Source organism: Gadus macrocephalus, chromosome 4 (assembly GCF_031168955.1).
Source record: "Gadus macrocephalus chromosome 4, ASM3116895v1".
Taxonomy (NCBI): domain Eukaryota; kingdom Metazoa; phylum Chordata; class Actinopteri; order Gadiformes; family Gadidae; genus Gadus; species Gadus macrocephalus.
The window spans coordinates 20,515,308-20,531,842 of NC_082385.1; the positions used below are offsets into that span (position 1 = coordinate 20,515,308).

Below are 16,535 nucleotides of genomic sequence, written 5' to 3' on the forward strand. Positions count from 1 at the left end.
TTTTATTGATAAAAAAGTTATCAATGTTGTTCCATGGTGGTGTTGAACATGTTTCTGAATAAGAGAAATACAAAGTTTTCAGATACCTTTTGATGTGTGCTATTTATTCATTTAGCATTTCTTAAATACAATTACAGCAACATTATTGTTACTTGATTTATAAAGGAACTTTTCTCACTTAAGTAACACGAATATCTGAGTTTGTTGAAGGTAAAAATACATTGAATTGAAGTATGGATTTTATTGTTGGTCCGACATAAATATCATTATTAGGTGAACAAGATCGAGTTGGCATAACTCGTATATAAACTCGGAAATCTTAGTTGTCGACAACAGTAGTCAAAGTTTCAACGAGAATTTCTGAGTTTGTTGAAGGTAAAAATGCATCGAATTGAAGCATGGATTTTATTGTTGGTCCGACGTAAATATCATAATTGGGTGAACAAGATCGAGTTGGCATAACTCGTATGTAAACTCGGAAATCTTAGTTAAGTCAACAACAGTAGTCAAAGTTTCAACAAGAATTTCTAAGTTTGTTGAAGGTAAAAATACATGGCATTGAAGCATGAATTTTATTGTTGGTCCGACGTAAATATCACAATTAGGTGAACAAGAGGATCCAAGTTGGCATAACTCATATGTCAACTTGTTTTTCTTAATCAGGTCAACAATAGTAGTCCAAAGTTGAGAGAACTCAAAAATGTGGTTGCATCAGGTTGCCTTGATAATTTGCGTTTTCTCAACTTTTTTTTTTTTACAGTGTGCTCAGATTCCCACTGCTGCTGCTTTCGTTGCAGTGTGTTTCTCTTTGTTGCTACCAATGAGGGATTGGCCTCATTAGTGCACTTAGGAGCTATATGTCCATCCTCTCCGCAGCGGAAGCAATACCATGGGCGGGGCTTGTTGAATTGCTTATACTCTGAACCAGCCGATGGCAAAGACGGCTTGGAGGTTGGCTTTATCCGTGAAGTCACATTTGTGTCAGAAGTTGAAAATGTTTGATTTCTCTTTTTGTTTTGTGTGGTCAATTTAGCCACTTGGGCCTGTAGCTCAACAACTTGTTTTTTTAATTGATCTGTTTCAACTGAAGCTATCTGTTCTGAGCAGAGTGTAGCTGTGGTCCCAGCTACACTCTGTAGCTGGGACCACACTCGCTGTTTGGGACCAACTGAGGGTTGCTTGTTGGAGTTTTTTCATGCGCATCTCTTTATTGGCATGTTTATCTTCCTCTGCGCAGTGAGATGAGCAGTTCAGCAAAGGAAGGGGGGCATTTTATCTTCTGCTCCAGCTGTAGGTCGGTGATTAAAGTATCATTCCAACAGCCTCTACAAAACTGTTTTAACAGAAGCCTATCAAACTCATCAACTGAGACTCCCCCCCCTTCTTTTGGCAGTGTTTAGAACAATTAGAAGCCTATGGAGGTAGGTTGACGGTTTTTCTCTGACGTTCTGAAATGACTCATGAACCTGGCAAATAGTTCACCACCATCATCAACCGTGCCATAAGCTGAGTCAAGGAGCTGAATATATGCTAGTGCTGAGCTTTGAGAATCGAGATGATTGACAAAATCTGTAGCTGGGGGCAGTAAGCTGTCTACCACGCTACGTGTTCGGCTTAGGTCAGATAGTTTTGGGTCTGTTAAAAGACCCTCACATAGACGGGGTGATCCCTATGTTCCCCGGGTGCTATGTTCCCCGGGTCCTATGTTCCCCGCTCGGGGAACATAGGACCCTTTTTCCCAAAAAGGGTCCTATGTTCCTGTAGCAGGTTCACAGAGCGCTTGGACACCAGGTTTGCTTTTTCCAACAGAAAGTCCTTTTATTTCGATCGCTCAGTCCAACAAAACACCATTCCTTGGACGTAAATCATAACTCCGCTCCAAGCGGTCACAGGATGCGTTCCAGGCAATCTCTGGTGGCGATCGCCCCTGCCTCTCTCTCTCTGCTCCCCGGTACTCCTACTAACCAAAAAGCAGGCCCATTTATACAAACACTCCCTGATTGGCCTGAGTGCTGACACCTGCTTGCACTCAGGTCCAACCCCCCCAGCCAATCCGGTGTGCTCCCAACCTGCCCATACTCCCCCTGCAGGCCAGACGTCACACGTCCCCCCACACACCCCCACCGCCCGACACAGGCCGGGGTCACATCCGGCCGCCAACTCACTCCCCCCCCCCAGAGCGGGAGAGGAAGTCCGCGATGGCCATCTGCGCCCCAGGCCTGTGCACGACCCGAAAGTTAAAGGGTTGCAACGCGAGGTACCACCGGGTGATCCTCTCGTTGACGTCCTTCATGCGGTGGAGCCACTGGGGGGGGGGGGCTTGGTCGGAGTAGAGGGTGAACGTGCGCCCCAGCAGGTAGTAGCGGAGGGCGCCGACCGCCCACCGGATGGCGAGGCACTCCTTCTCCACCGTGCTGTACCGACCCTCCCGGTCTGATAACTTCCGGCTCAGGTACAGCACCGGGCGGTCGACCCCCTCCACCTGCTGGGTCAGGACCGCGCCCAACCCCCTATCCGACGCGTCCGTCTGCAGGGAGAAAGGGAGATCAAAGTTAGGAGCACACAGGACCGACTTTCCACAGAGGGCTGTTTTAATAGCCTGAAACGACACCTGACATGGCTCCGACCACTGGACTGTATCTGGGGCCCTCTTACGGGTGAGGTCGGTCAAGGGGCTGGCCAGGTCGGAGAAGTTCGGCACGAACTGCCGATAGTAGCCCGCCAGCCCCAGGAACCGCCTCACCTCTTTTTTGGTCCTGGGCCGAGGGGAGGCGGCGACCGCCGCGGTCTTACCGACCTGTGGCCGGACCTTCCCCCGCCCCAGGTGGAACCCCAGATACTGAATCTCCCTCCGCCCGATCACGCACTTCTTCGGGTTGGCCGTGAGCCCTGCCCGTCTCAGCGACTGAAGGACGGCCGCCACCTGCCGCATATGCTGCTCCCACGTTCCACTATAGATGACGATGTCATCAATGTAGGCAGCAGCATACGCGGCGTGGGGCCGTAACACCCAGTCCATCAGCCGCTGAAACGTGGCCGGGGCCCCGAACAACCCGAACGGAAGCACCTTAAACTGGTAAAGACCGAGCGGAGTGGAGAAGGCTGTTTTTTCACGGGCTGCTGGAGACAGCGGAATCTGCCAGTAGCCCTTTGTGCAGTCCAGAGTCGTATAATAGGTGGCCATGCCAAGCCGGTCCACGAGCTCGTCGATCCGAGGCATTGGGTAGGCGTCGAACTTCGACACCGCATTCACCCTACGGTAGTCTACACAGAACCGGACAGACCCGTCCGGCTTCCCCACCAGCACGACGGGACTGCACCAGTCACTGTGAGGCTCCTCGACCACGCCCAACTCCAACATGGTTGCCAATTCGCGCCGCACCACATCTTGTTTGTGGACGGGCAGCCTGTAGGGGCGTGTCCGCACCGTTAAACCGGGCTGCGTCTCGATGTTGTGAGTAATTAGCGGGGTGCGACCGGGCAGGGGCGAAAACACGTCGGCAGACCGGCAACGTCCCGTGCCTGACTCCCTGAGAGACCCTCGCCCTGACCGACAGGGGGGTGGGGGCCTGGGCTAGGGACGTCCGGCCCGAGCTCTTCCTTCTCCGGTAACGTCGACGCAAACGCGACAGGGACCGCATCGTTCCACCTCTTTAGGAGGTTGATGTGGTAGACCTGCTTGTTTTCGCCCCTGTCCGTGCGCGCTACCTCGTAATCCACGTCCCCAACCCGCCGTGTGACCACAAAGGGCCCTTGCCACTTCGCGAGTAATTTGGTGCTAGAGGTGGGCAATAGTACAAGGACCTTATCCCCCGGGGTGAGATCGCGTAATCTAGTCCCTCTGTCGTACAGGCGTCTCTGACTCTCCTGGGCTCGGTGCAAGTGCTCACGTGACAATACCCCTAGTGAGTGAAGCTTTGCACGCAAGTCCATGACGTACTGGATTTCGTTCTTGCCGTCACTGGACCCCTCCTCCCAGTTTTCTTTAATGAGGTCCAGGACGCCCCTAGGCTTGCGCCCATAAAGCAACTCAAATGGGGAAAACCCAGTGGAAGCCTGGGGCACTTCCCGCACTGCAAACAACAGAGGGTCTAGCCATTGATGCCAATTCCGAGCATCCTCGTGTACGAATTTACGGATCATAGACTTTAACGTCCGGTTAAACCTCTCACACAAGCCGTCCGTGGCTGGGTGGTAGACGCTTGTGCGGATGGCCTTGACCTTTAACAACCCGTAAAGCTCCCTAATCGTGCGTGACATGAAATTGGTGCCCTGGTCAGTGAGAATCTCTTTCGGGATTCCCACCTGCGATATGACATGAAACAACGCCTGCGCAACACTCTTCGCGGAGATGTTGCGCAATGGAATTGCTTCCGGGTATCGGGTTGCGTAGTCGATCAGGACCAACACAAATCGATACCCTTGTGAGGAACGTTCTAATGGCCCGATAATGTCCATGCCAACGCGGTCGAAGGGGGCTTCCACCAGGGGAAGGGGCCGTAAGGGAGCCCTGGGGACGGCCGGGGGATTTCACCAACTGGCACTCGGGGCAGGATGCGCACCACCTGCGCACCTCCGCCCGAATCCCCGGCCAATAGAACCGGGCCATTATCCGGTTAAGTGTTTTATCGTACCCCAAATGGCCCGCCATTGGGTTATAATGCGCCGCCTGGAAAACCATTTCCCGGCGGCTCCTGGGTACCAGCAACTGGGTGACAACCTCCTCACTCTGGGCGTCACGACTCACCCGATAAAGCCTATCCCTAACCACTATAAAGTGTGGGTAAGTCAGCGCTGCGTCTGGCCGGACCTTACTCCCATCAATAGCTATCACCTGGTCGTAGGCTGTGCTGAGTGAGGCGTCACGAGACTGCTCGAGGGGGAAATCCGCCGAGGTGGGAAACTCGGTGCTGGGACCTCGGGTTGGGGATCCCCCGCCTCCCCCGATCCCTGAGCAGTGTCGTCCGCCCCCGCCTCGGCGCAGAACACAGCACATGACCTACATGTCCCTACCGGTCGTGCACGCACCCCAATAGTCCCCCTAACAGCCTGTGGAAACCCAGCCCAATCCAACCCAAGAATCAAGGGATGCGTGAGGCTCGAACTAACCACCGCCTTAACACTATGCTTTTTCCCCCCACAACGAATTTCGATAGGGACCAAAGGATACTCGTGCACATCCCCGTGTATACATTTCACCAAAACGCTCGACGCCTCCACCAATGCCTCGGACCGCACCAGACGCTGGTGGATCATGGTCTGCATGCAGCCCGAGTCCAACAGCGCCTGGTGCGTACCCCGCTGTATCCTCACCGGGATACGGTACGCCTCGCCGGGACCGTGGGGAGGAGACGGGGCACCGGTGACGCGGACGACCTGGCCCACCTCCATTAGAGGGCAATCCCGCCGGAAGTGACCAGGCCGCCCGCACCTCCAGCACCCCTCCCCTGCCGTTTGAGTGCCCGTCTGTGGAGTGGGGGTGGGAGGTGATTCACGTGCCCGCTCCGGAACGGGGACCCCCCCTCTTGCCCTCGGCGCCGGGCTTGGCCTGTCCCGTCGTAGGGCAGCTGCACCGGTGCGTGGGACCGGTGTTGGTGGTCGCTGGGCCGTTGGTGGGGCAGCAGGTGGCTCTCCGCCAGGTCGACTGCAGCGGAGAGGCTCTCGGGCCGGTGGTACCGGACCCAGGCGGAGGTCCTGGCCGGAAGCCCCTCAACAAACTTCTCCAGGGCCACCTGCTCCACCACGTCCTCCGCCGAGTTCTGGTCTGGAACCAGCCACCTCCTCGCCTGGTCCCGCAGCTGCTGGGCAAAGGCGAAGGGACGGTCCCCCTCAGTGAACGCCAGCGTCCGGAACCGGCGACGATGTTCTTCCGGGTAAAGGCCAAGCCGGTCCCGGATGGCCCTGGCGATGGTCCCATAGTCCCGCTGGGCCCCGGCCGGCAGACTGTGGGCCGCAAGCTGGGCCTCCCCCGTCAGGAGCGGCAGGAGACGATGAGCCCACTCCTGACGAGGCCACCCGGAGACCTCGGCCACCCCCTGAAAAGTCTCCAGGAAGGCCTCTGCATCGTCCGCCTCCCCCATCTTCGGGACGTGGATGTTGGCCACGGGTCCTGCTCCCCTGGGTCCCTCGCCGCGTCCCCCGGAGGCGAGGAGCTCCCGTAAGACGGCCCGATCGGCCGCCAAGGACTGGGCCAGCTCTGTGAGCACCTCGCTTTGGGTCTGCTGAAGCTGGCCCTGCCGTTCCGCCATCTGGGCCAGATGTCACACGTCCCCCCACAGTTCCCCTGTAGCAATACATACCGGGGAGCATAGGACCCTTTTTCTGGGAAAAGGGTCCTATGTTCTCCACAATCTATCAATCTTTAAAAATATTTAAACTTTGAAGCGACATTCGCGTGATGACAGCCAATCAGCGTTCAACAGCGTGGCCACTGAGTGACATGTGTAACGTAACAGCCAATAAGCGTTGTGATTGTTGCCGTTTGCGACTCCCGGAGCTAATAGTACATAATATAATATAATTGTATAATATAATGGCCAAAAGCTCTGTGCACCTCCGGATGGCCGTAGCGCGGGGAGCTCTCGTAGGGATTGGGCTTCTCGGGGTTTGTTTACTGGCGTATGAATAGACTGCGTCGGGTTCTCCGACGTCTCTCCCTCTTCCACAAAAGGTAAAGACATACAATGGTGGTTATCTCGTCCGGAATTTGGCAGTAATCGTGGAAAAAGTAACAGACCGCGGAACATAGAACCCTTTTTTTGAAAAAAGGGTCCTATGTTCCCCGGTCACAAACATATTAGGGAACATAGGACCCGGGGAACATAGACACGCTCCCACATAGACAGGCTTAATTAGCAGCGCTAGCCGTTAGCATAGGTTTAGCTTCACACGTTCATGAGTCAGACCATGGTAAAACTCACCAAAAGTATTTTCACAAGAGATCTGCGTCGCTCTGACGGTTCATCTGTTTGTATCTGCGTTCAGTTATCTGACAAAAGGAATAGCACAGTGGCTTGTTCTGGCTCGGAGCATAAATATATGTGTTCCTATCCGTCTCATCTCCCTACGTGCGCAACTCACGGCACTCTCACGCGACCAACTCCTCCCGCAAATAACAGTTCACACTTCAAAATAAAAGTAACTTACATTGAACTTCAATCGAAAACCAACGTAACGTAACCTCATACACTTCAAACTAAATAGTTAGATCAATGCAACATTTTAACCAAGTATATGCCTTCAAAAGCCCTTCAATTAATGCTTTAGTAGCCCTTACATTGACAGGGTTACACCTGGCTGGATGGACTCTCAGTAGTGGGGATGGATGAAATGACAGCAGTAGTGCTGGTCATAACAGGAGGCTTATTTTTATTAATGAAAAAACGTTCAATATTTCTACCGCTCTTCATTTTCCCTCCATTTGTTGCGTTTATTTTCCTTTTCCGTTTCTGTTACTCTAGCGTTCAGGTCGCTCACAATTTTTAAACACGCACAACTTAGAGCAGTGAACAGGACCACGGCCAATCAGAGTCAAAGACCCGCCCAAGCTCTGTCTATTATTGGTTTAGACCAGTGATCTTTCCACGAAATGTACAGGATATTTACAAATGGTATTACTGAAAAGAGAAGGATCTTTTTGGTTTTCGCGGCGCGGATACGAGAAGAAGGAAGATTCTACGCATGCACTCAGACATGGCGGTGTTGTGTAGGGGTGGGAATCTCTTGCCACCTCACGAGTTAATCATTAATACTTCATATCTGAAATTTTCACCCGGGCAGCGTCGGGTACACCAGTGCGACCTAGAAAAAATGTTAGTCGCACTCTTAAATATTTTGGTCGCATGTGCGACCAAATTGGACGCACTCGGGAGCCCTGCATGGTGCCGATTAGGAAGGTTTACTCAAATTCAAAGAGTGAAACTGAAAATCAAACATAAATATATATCAGTTACAAAACTGGATGCACTCAAAATGCAAAAGCACAATATAACATATTGCAATAACTCAGTGCACGAAAGTTGGAGCTTTGCTGTATCTTTCCACAGGCAATAAACAGATATGTAAAAAATAGCTGGCGCCATATAAAATGGTACAAATCGATGATCCAATGACCAAAATAATGCTGCTGATGCGTAGCTAAGGACCTAACAAGCTGCAGTACCTACAAACATTGCGATCATACAGCTAGCAAGACTAGAATGGTGGAAGATGCGATTTCTCTAGTGTTAATGTAACTCAGTAGTCAGCGGAATCACTTCCGGAATAGCCAATTCCGTGTGTGCGACCGTAAGTACTAACAAATAAAGACAGCTCGATAAAGTAAATGCCTCAGCATAAAAACAGCGGCGAATAGGGTCCAGAACAGTGAATATGTGCATCTTAATGTAAACTGTTACCAAAATAAAGAATAAAAAATTCAACGCAACTCTAACATCGCCCAGTTGGTGGGGGAAAGATCGCAATTGTTTGCGTTTCAGGCATCCACACGAATCCTAACACGAAACCGCATAGGTCAGTTTTTATTTGAATACACCCTGGGACCTGGTTTCAGAAAAGTTTGTTCTCGGGCACCGGATCCGTCTGGACGGTCGGCCAAAACACACAAGACTAATGCGGTTTCACCAAGAAATTCTGCACACACAGCACGCACACTCTAGCGAGGGTCGGAGCGCCTTGGTTCATCTCTTGAGCCGCTCGGGAATGTTTGACATCATTAATTCGCTTTTTCACTGGGGAAGGAGTCTGAGAGATGAATAGCCTTATCATGCTGAAATAATTAACTCTTGTCACCCACCCCCCAACCCCCACCCCCACCCCGAAACCTCCACCTCCATCCCCCATCCCCCATCCACAACCCTCGTCAACCTGCATCGTCCCCGCAATATTTTGCTGACATTCGACTTTTTGGAGAATATGGAGAGAGGCGCTCTCTCTCTCTCTCTCTCTCTCTCTCTCTCTCTCTCTCTCTCTCTCTCTCTCTCTCTCTCTCTCTCTCTCTCTCCCTCAACCTTTCACATGTGATAATAATAACAGCCCTCTGCTCCCTCAGCTCTCAGACACACAGTGTTCATGTGACACAGGCTTGTGTATCATGTGACAGGGGTCTGAAATATTTACAAATTATAAAAAAATATTCAATATACAAAATAGTACAAAAACCTATATATATCTCTCTCTCGCCTTTCCATCACTTTCTTCAAGAGGTCCCATTAGCCGTCAGGGGGAGGGGGGGGGGGGGCCGTGGCAATGTGAGAATACATTTAAGAGGGAGAGATTTAATTAACTCCAACCTGTAGTGAACGGCGGTGTGAAAGAGGCTTCTTATCTCCACCACTTATCAAAGGCCGGGCGCTGCGGGGCCCAGTCCAGCCTACAGTACACTGTCCTGTTCCATTATCATTTACCTCTCAAAGAAACTGATGTAAGGCTTAGATACCACAACCCTATCGACAGATATGGACAACCGCATGTTTTCCTTCTAATCACACTGACTCTGATTGATCTGTGGTCCGATAATTACTTTAAATAACCTTTTCTTTTTCTGTTTTTTATCATGGTCCAATGCGTGGCAGATGAGGGCAACACACGTGAACGGCAAGCAACTAAAATGTGGAGACATAAACGACATGATACCACAGAGAAAACGAAGGGCTGTCAATCACACCCCGGACCCCCCCGTTCAAACACAGCATCCTCTGCAGTCAGAAGGATGGATCTTTCTAGCGTGTGCAATACCCTGCTAAAAGGTTGTGCGTTTGAGACCCATTGTCCGCAGCCTAAGCTGTAGATATCCTTGAGAAAGCGACCCCCCCCGACCCCTCCCACCCTCATCCCTACCTGCTCGTATAGGACAGGGATGGAGTTGACTTGGGAACAAAAAGTGAGCAAGGTAACTTGTCAAGTATTCTTTATGTAACGTCATCAGGTACATTAATCCAGTAAATATCATTAAATAAATAGGTGAAACAACCATTGGACAAATTGTAACACCCTTTATTTATTCTCAGTGCATCAGCGAAAGATTGTAAGTAGGGATACCGAAAAGATGAATTACTACCGTCATAAATCATTGACTTAAATTACCCTCTATACTCTCTCTCTCTCTCTCTCTCTCTCTCTCTCTCTCTCTCTCTCTCTCTCTCTCTCTCTCTCTCTCTCTCTCTCCCTCAACCTGTGGGGAGGGAGATGAGACGGATAGGAACGCATATATTTATGCTCCGAGCCAGAACAAGCCACTGTGCTATTCCTTTGTGATAATAATAACAGCCCTCTGCTCCCTCAGCTCTCAGACACACAGTGTTCATGTGACACAGGCTTGTGTATCATGTGACAGGGGTCTGAAATATTTACAAATTATAAAAAAATATTCAATATACAAAATAGTACAAAAACCTATATTTTAGAACCATTACTATTTACTATACTACGGCTATTTGCAATCCCCATTCCCGAAACCTCCTTGTTTTCTAAGAACTACAAGCGGTTTCTCTGAGCCTTCCCCTCCCGACAAAATCCCCCTGGCCAATCAACTTGGAGTTGGGTCCATGAGATTCAGTTGCCTTGTTGATGTTAGCCTGACGAGCTAGCTGAAGAGCTACACAAGATTATCGATGGCTTCTAGCATAAATAGGTTTATGGCAATTATTTTTTATCAGGTATTGCCGTCACTAAACTACCATTTTCGGCCTTATGTAGTATAAGCCAAACTAACTGCAGCAGGCACACAAAGATTACGGTTGGGCTTAATAGGGGTGGGAAAAATAATCGATTCTTCGATGCAGATAAATTAAAATGTTTATTTTTTATTTTATTTTTTGCCTGCTGCAACATTCTGTTCGCCAGAGAGGGATCATTTTTGTAATTTTAAAATTATTGAATTTATCTTCAGTGTGTATTGGCCAATCCGATTGCGATTCAGCCTACGCATAGCATGCGCGCAAACTCACAGCCAGACACAAGAACTCCTTCTAATTCAAGAGCAGCTTTTTCTTTAATGAAAGAAAATATAACTGAAACCTATTTTTTGCATGCTTCCATATTGTGTTATAATGCAAGCTGCATTGATTATTGCATTGTTCATAGAAAGTCATATTTGTGACAAAAGCTTTCTCTTATAAAATATGAGATGAGTTACTTCATCTGTTGTCATATTTGTGACAAAAGCTTTCTCTCTTATAAAATATTAGATAAGTTAATGATCATCACAAAAGTAGGAAGTGATTAGCAAACTCTGAGTAGCAAACCCAGATGTATATATATATTTTTGAAAATCACGCATGGAAATGTACATACTTGATGCGATTTGTTACATCGAGATGCATCGCTTTAGAATCGAATCGTTGACCTGATAATCGGAATCAAATCGAATCGTGAGGTGCCAAGAGATTCCCATCCTTACTTAATACTATGTATATACATTATACGCCATTACGTTGCCATGGCGGCGTGCATAGTCGCAGCGGCTCAGTGCTCCCAAAAACAATGCAGTGAAATCAGTCAAATGAAACCAAATCAATCGTCAAATATTGTCTACAACAGAGAGGATTTATTTCACTTCGGTAGAACATGCCAAATTCCGATAACGAGTGCCTTTCAACACTCGCATGGGATTCCTCCGGGAATAGCAAGAACACCGGCGTCTCCATGGATAGATACACCGAGCGGCATACCCCGAAGACGGAGGAGGGAACGTAAACAGAAGCGGGGTTGCAGGTCTGGCGACTTGGCTAGGCTAAAAAGGGCTCCAAACAGACCACCACTGCCCAGTCTTTACGTCGCAAATGTCAGGTCTCTAGGAAATAAGATGGACGAGCTTCATCTAGATATATTGACGCGGTCAACCATACGAGACAGCTCCATCATCGTTATCACGGAAAGCTGGCTACACTCGGGGATCTCAGATGCAGCAGTGGAGCTGGCAGGTCACTCACTTCATCGCAGCGATAGAACAGAGGCTTCTGGTAAGAGCCGTGGAGGAGGACTATGTACATATGTAAATAAGGACTGGTGTACAAACTCCACTGTCATTGATCAGCATTGTTCACCTGATCTAGAGATGCTAGCAGTCAAATGCAGACCATTTTATTTACCACGCAAATTCTCCGTTACCGTGGTAACCGCTGTATACATCCCACCAGATGCCAACGTTAATGCAGCACTTGGCTATCTACTAGCAGCTATAAACAAACAGCAGACCACTTATCCAGAGGGCGTTTTTTATCGTGGCTGGTGACTTTAACCATGTCAACCTCAAGACGGTGCTGCCTTGCTTTGATCAACACGTAAAGTGCGCAACTCAAGGAAAAAATATTCTGGACTGTGTGTATTCAAATATTAAAAAGGGATACAGGGCCTCACCCCTCGCACACCTGGGCCAGTCTGATCACCTGTCACTATCCCTGATTCCCGCATATCGCCCCATCATTAAAAAACAAGAAGCTACCATTAAAACGTTTAGGAAGTGGCCTGAAGATGCATCTCTACAGCTCCAGGACTGCTTTGAAAGAACAAACTGGACCTTGTTTTTTAATCAGGATGTAAATGAGTATGCCTTCGCTGTCCTCTGTTACATCAGGACCTGCATTGAAAATATCACCACCATCACCCGCAGCAGGATTCCCCCTAACAGGAAACCCTGGATGACTGGGGAGGTACAGGCCCTTCTGAGGGAGCGCAACGCAGCTTTCAAATCAGGTGACAGAGCACAGTACTGCATAGCCAGGCACAACCTGAAAAAAGGCATCAAGCAGGCCAAAGCCATGTACAGGGAGAAGATTGAGGGCCACTTCACCAACAGAGACCCGACACAAGTGTGGCAAGGCATACAACAGATCACGAACTACAGGGGAAGCCGCAACCCACCGACAAACATCAATGCCTCCTTAGCAGAGGAGCTCAACCACTTCTATGCCCGCTTCGAGACACCTGGGCTAGATAATGGAGCTGCTCCCCCACCTGCTGGCACAGACCACACAGCCATGGTAACAGCAGAGGAGGTAAGACTCATCCTCAGGTCTGTGAACACAAGGAAGGCAGAGGGACCAGATGGCATTCCAGGAAGAGTGCTCAAAGAATGCGCATACCAGCTTGCAGATGTCTTTACGGACATTTTTAATATGTCTTTAGCCAAAGCGGTCGTACCAACCTGTTTTAAAACAGCCACTATTATACCTGTGCCCAAGCAAAGTAATATCAGCACCTTAAATGACTATAGACCTGTGGCGCTCACTCCCATCATCGCCAAGTGCTTTGAGAGGCTGGTGGCGAAGCGCGTTAAGGCTTTCCTCCCTCGCTCCCTGGACCAGCATCAGTATGCTTACAGGGAAAACAGGTCCACTGAGGACGCTATCGTCACAGCCCTCCATTCAACGCTGACACACCTGGACAAGAAGGAGACATATGTAAGACTACTCTTTATAGATTACAGCTCGGCTTTTACTACCATCGTCCCCAACCGGCTGATCACCAAACTTCTTGATCTGGGCCTCAGCTACAGCCTGTGTATGTGGATTAAGGATTTCCTAACAGATCGCCCGCAGACAGTGAGACTGGGTCCTCACCAATCCTCGAGCCTGTCCCTCAGCACTGGAGCTCCACAAGGCTGTGTATTGAGTCCCCTGCTGTACTCCGTATCCACATATGACTGCACCAACACCCATCCTTCAAATACTGTGATCAAATTTGCAGATGACACCACTGTGGTAGGACAAATCACCCATGAAAATGAAAGTGCCTACAGAGACGAAGTTGACAGACTGACAGAATGGTGTCAAAAAAACCACCTGACCCTGAATGTTAGAAAGACAAAAGAAATCATAGTCGACTTCAGGCGGCAAAAGGCGAACCCTCAACCCCTCATCATCAATGGTGAGGAAGTAGAGAGGACCTCCTGCTTTAAGTTCCTGGGGATTATGCTCTCAGAGGACCTGAAATGGGTGATGAACACAACTGCCACAGTAAGGAAAGCACAACAGCGGCTCTACTTCTTGAGAATATTGAGGAAAAACAACCTGTCTCCCGAGCTGCTTAAGACTTTTTACCACTGCTGCATTGAAAGTGTGATCACTTACTGTATCACCGCATGGTACGTCAACTGCACAGAAAAGGACAGGAAATCCCTCAGTCGGGTCATAAGGTCTGCTGAGAGAATAGTTGGACTTCCACTGCCTCCCCTGGATGACATCTTTAGGACGCGCTGCCTCCGCCGAGCATGTGGCATTTTAAAGGATGAGACTCACCCCGCAAACCATCTCTTCACCCTGCTACCCTCTGGCAGGCGCTACCGGGCCACTACAGCCCGCACCTCCAGACTGCAGAACAGTTTCATCCCCAGGGCCATCACAGAACTTAATAATCACACTACACTCCTACCCTCCACCCAGCACAACTGCACTTTTGTTAGTGGTTGCACAAACAAATTTCGTTGTGTATCCAATGCACAATGACAAATAAAGTCTATTCTATTATTCTATTCTATACTGTGCAGACGAAGATTACAATGTCTGTGGCAGCTACAAAAGACGGAAAAGAACATGATACCCACTGGCTGATCTGGAAGCGGGACCCAATCTCCCTTATCAACTGTTATAAACAAAGAATATGATATAAAAACACAGACAGGATTGAAGAAGGTCAGCAAATGCACGAGAGATCCAACACCGTTCTGGACCACCTCCGGATGCTTTGTTTATGATACGTGCGCTGATATGGCTGGCCACTCCCTATGGGAAAGAGTTCTGTATCGATCCAAATGTTGTCATTTTTTGTTCCTTAGATGAGTGCTTCTTCTTTCTTTCTTTCTTTCTTTCTTTCTTTCTTTCTTTCTTTCTTTCTTTCTTTCTTTCTTTCTTTCTTTCTTTCTTTCAAACAAACTGGGACCCTACTCCTTCCACAATTTTTAAAGGTTCAGATTAGCTTGCGATTCACAATTTAAAAATATTTTTTATACCCACTTTGTATATTTCCAGTTGGTCTCATTGACTTCCGTTTAGGCTAGAGCTCGAGGACGTTCTAGATGACGCTCTAGCCCAAGGTGGCTATCACAAAATCGGACGTTGCAGAGGCTAAAATGTCAAGATTTATCCTAGAAATACAATGCTAAGCTTAAACTGTTAAGGTATTTCTTGTTTCACAGGCAATTTTTTTTTATCGATTGGAAACATGATTATTATTTATCGGGCGTTTATGGGTAGGGACTAGGGATGGGCACGAGTAGTAAATTCCAAACTCAAGTGATCGAAGGAATTCCTCGAGGATCAATCGAGTACTCGTTTAATCAAATCTATTTTTAGAATGCAACGCATCTGCAGCAGGAATAGGCCTAATGATGAACGGCAATATTAACAACCAAACATGTAATGCTTATTCTCCATCAAAACAGTCAGAGTTATCAGAGTATTCATTATTTATTTTTGAAAACGTTCAAAACACATTTTCCTTACAAAAATAAATATGCGTCTCCCAATTTGGTAACACTTTACAATAAGGTACGCAAAAATGTGGGTAGTTACTGAGGAACGAATGAGTAACGAATGATGAACGACCAGGGGGCCTAAGTGAGTTACTCAGTAACTACTGAGGAGTTACTGGTAAACAGACTAGGGGACTACTGTATTCGTTACTGAGTAACGAATGATGAACAACCAGGGCCCTAACAGGGCCCTAAGTGAGTTACTCAGTAACTACTGATGAGTTACTGGTAAACAGACTAGGGGATACTGTATTAATTAATCATTCTGTGAATTAGCAAACTGACCAATTGATTATGAAAGCAACTGAATTTTCCTGGGATTTCACAATTAGTTATTAAATTAACAAGACACAGACGGGATGATTGTCATATTTTAATAAAGATATTCACAATACATACACACAATACATACATTAATATTCACATTAAAGGTTTATTATGTGGCATTAGTAATGTTGAAGGCTTAAAAGCAATTGTCCACCGCTGCAGGGCACGCTTTAAACCTGCCGCCCTTGGTTTCAAGCGCTGTCGAGGGCTGGCTTGGGTCCCACACTGGATCGACTGGTAGAGCTGGATCTGACTGATGATGAGTTGTTACTCATTCGCGAACCATTGGTTCACAAGTAGTTAAGCTTTTTGAACCATTCGTTCACCAGTAGTTAAGCTTTTTGAACCATTCGTTTACCAGTAGTGAAGCTTTTTGTGTACCTTCATGTAAAGTAATGCATCATACTGAGTTGTTACTCTTTCGCGAACCATTCGTTCACCAGTAGTTAAGCTTTTTCAACCAATCGTTTACCAGTAGCGAAGCTTTTTTAATCATTCATTTACCAGTAGTGAAGCTTTTTGTGTACCTTCATGTAAAGTAATGCATCATACTGAGTTGTTACTCTTTCGCGAACCATTCGTTCACCAGTAGTTAAGCTTTTGGAATCATTCGTTTACCAGTAGCGAAGCTTTTTTAATCATTTGTTTACCAGTAGTGAAGCTTTTTGTGTACCTTCATGTAAAGTAATGCATCATACTGAGTTGTTACTCTTTCGCAAACCATTCGTTCACCAGTAGT

The 16,535-nt window shown here is 48.2% G+C and overlaps 1 protein-coding gene across 1 annotated transcript; it reads right to left on the bottom strand.

Moving 5' to 3' along the window:
- Window positions 1-2,329: 2,329 nt before the first annotated feature.
- LOC132456321 (uncharacterized) lies at window positions 2,330-6,251 on the bottom strand. Its single transcript, XM_060050662.1, has 2 exons — window positions 5,200-6,251; window positions 2,330-2,527 (listed from the first exon to the last, which is right to left on the bottom strand). Exon 1 carries the CDS (start codon window positions 6,246-6,248, stop codon window positions 5,391-5,393), a length of 858 nt encoding a protein of 285 aa, XP_059906645.1. The 5' UTR covers window positions 6,249-6,251; the 3' UTR covers window positions 2,330-2,527; window positions 5,200-5,390.
- Window positions 6,252-16,535: the final 10,284 nt, after the last annotated feature.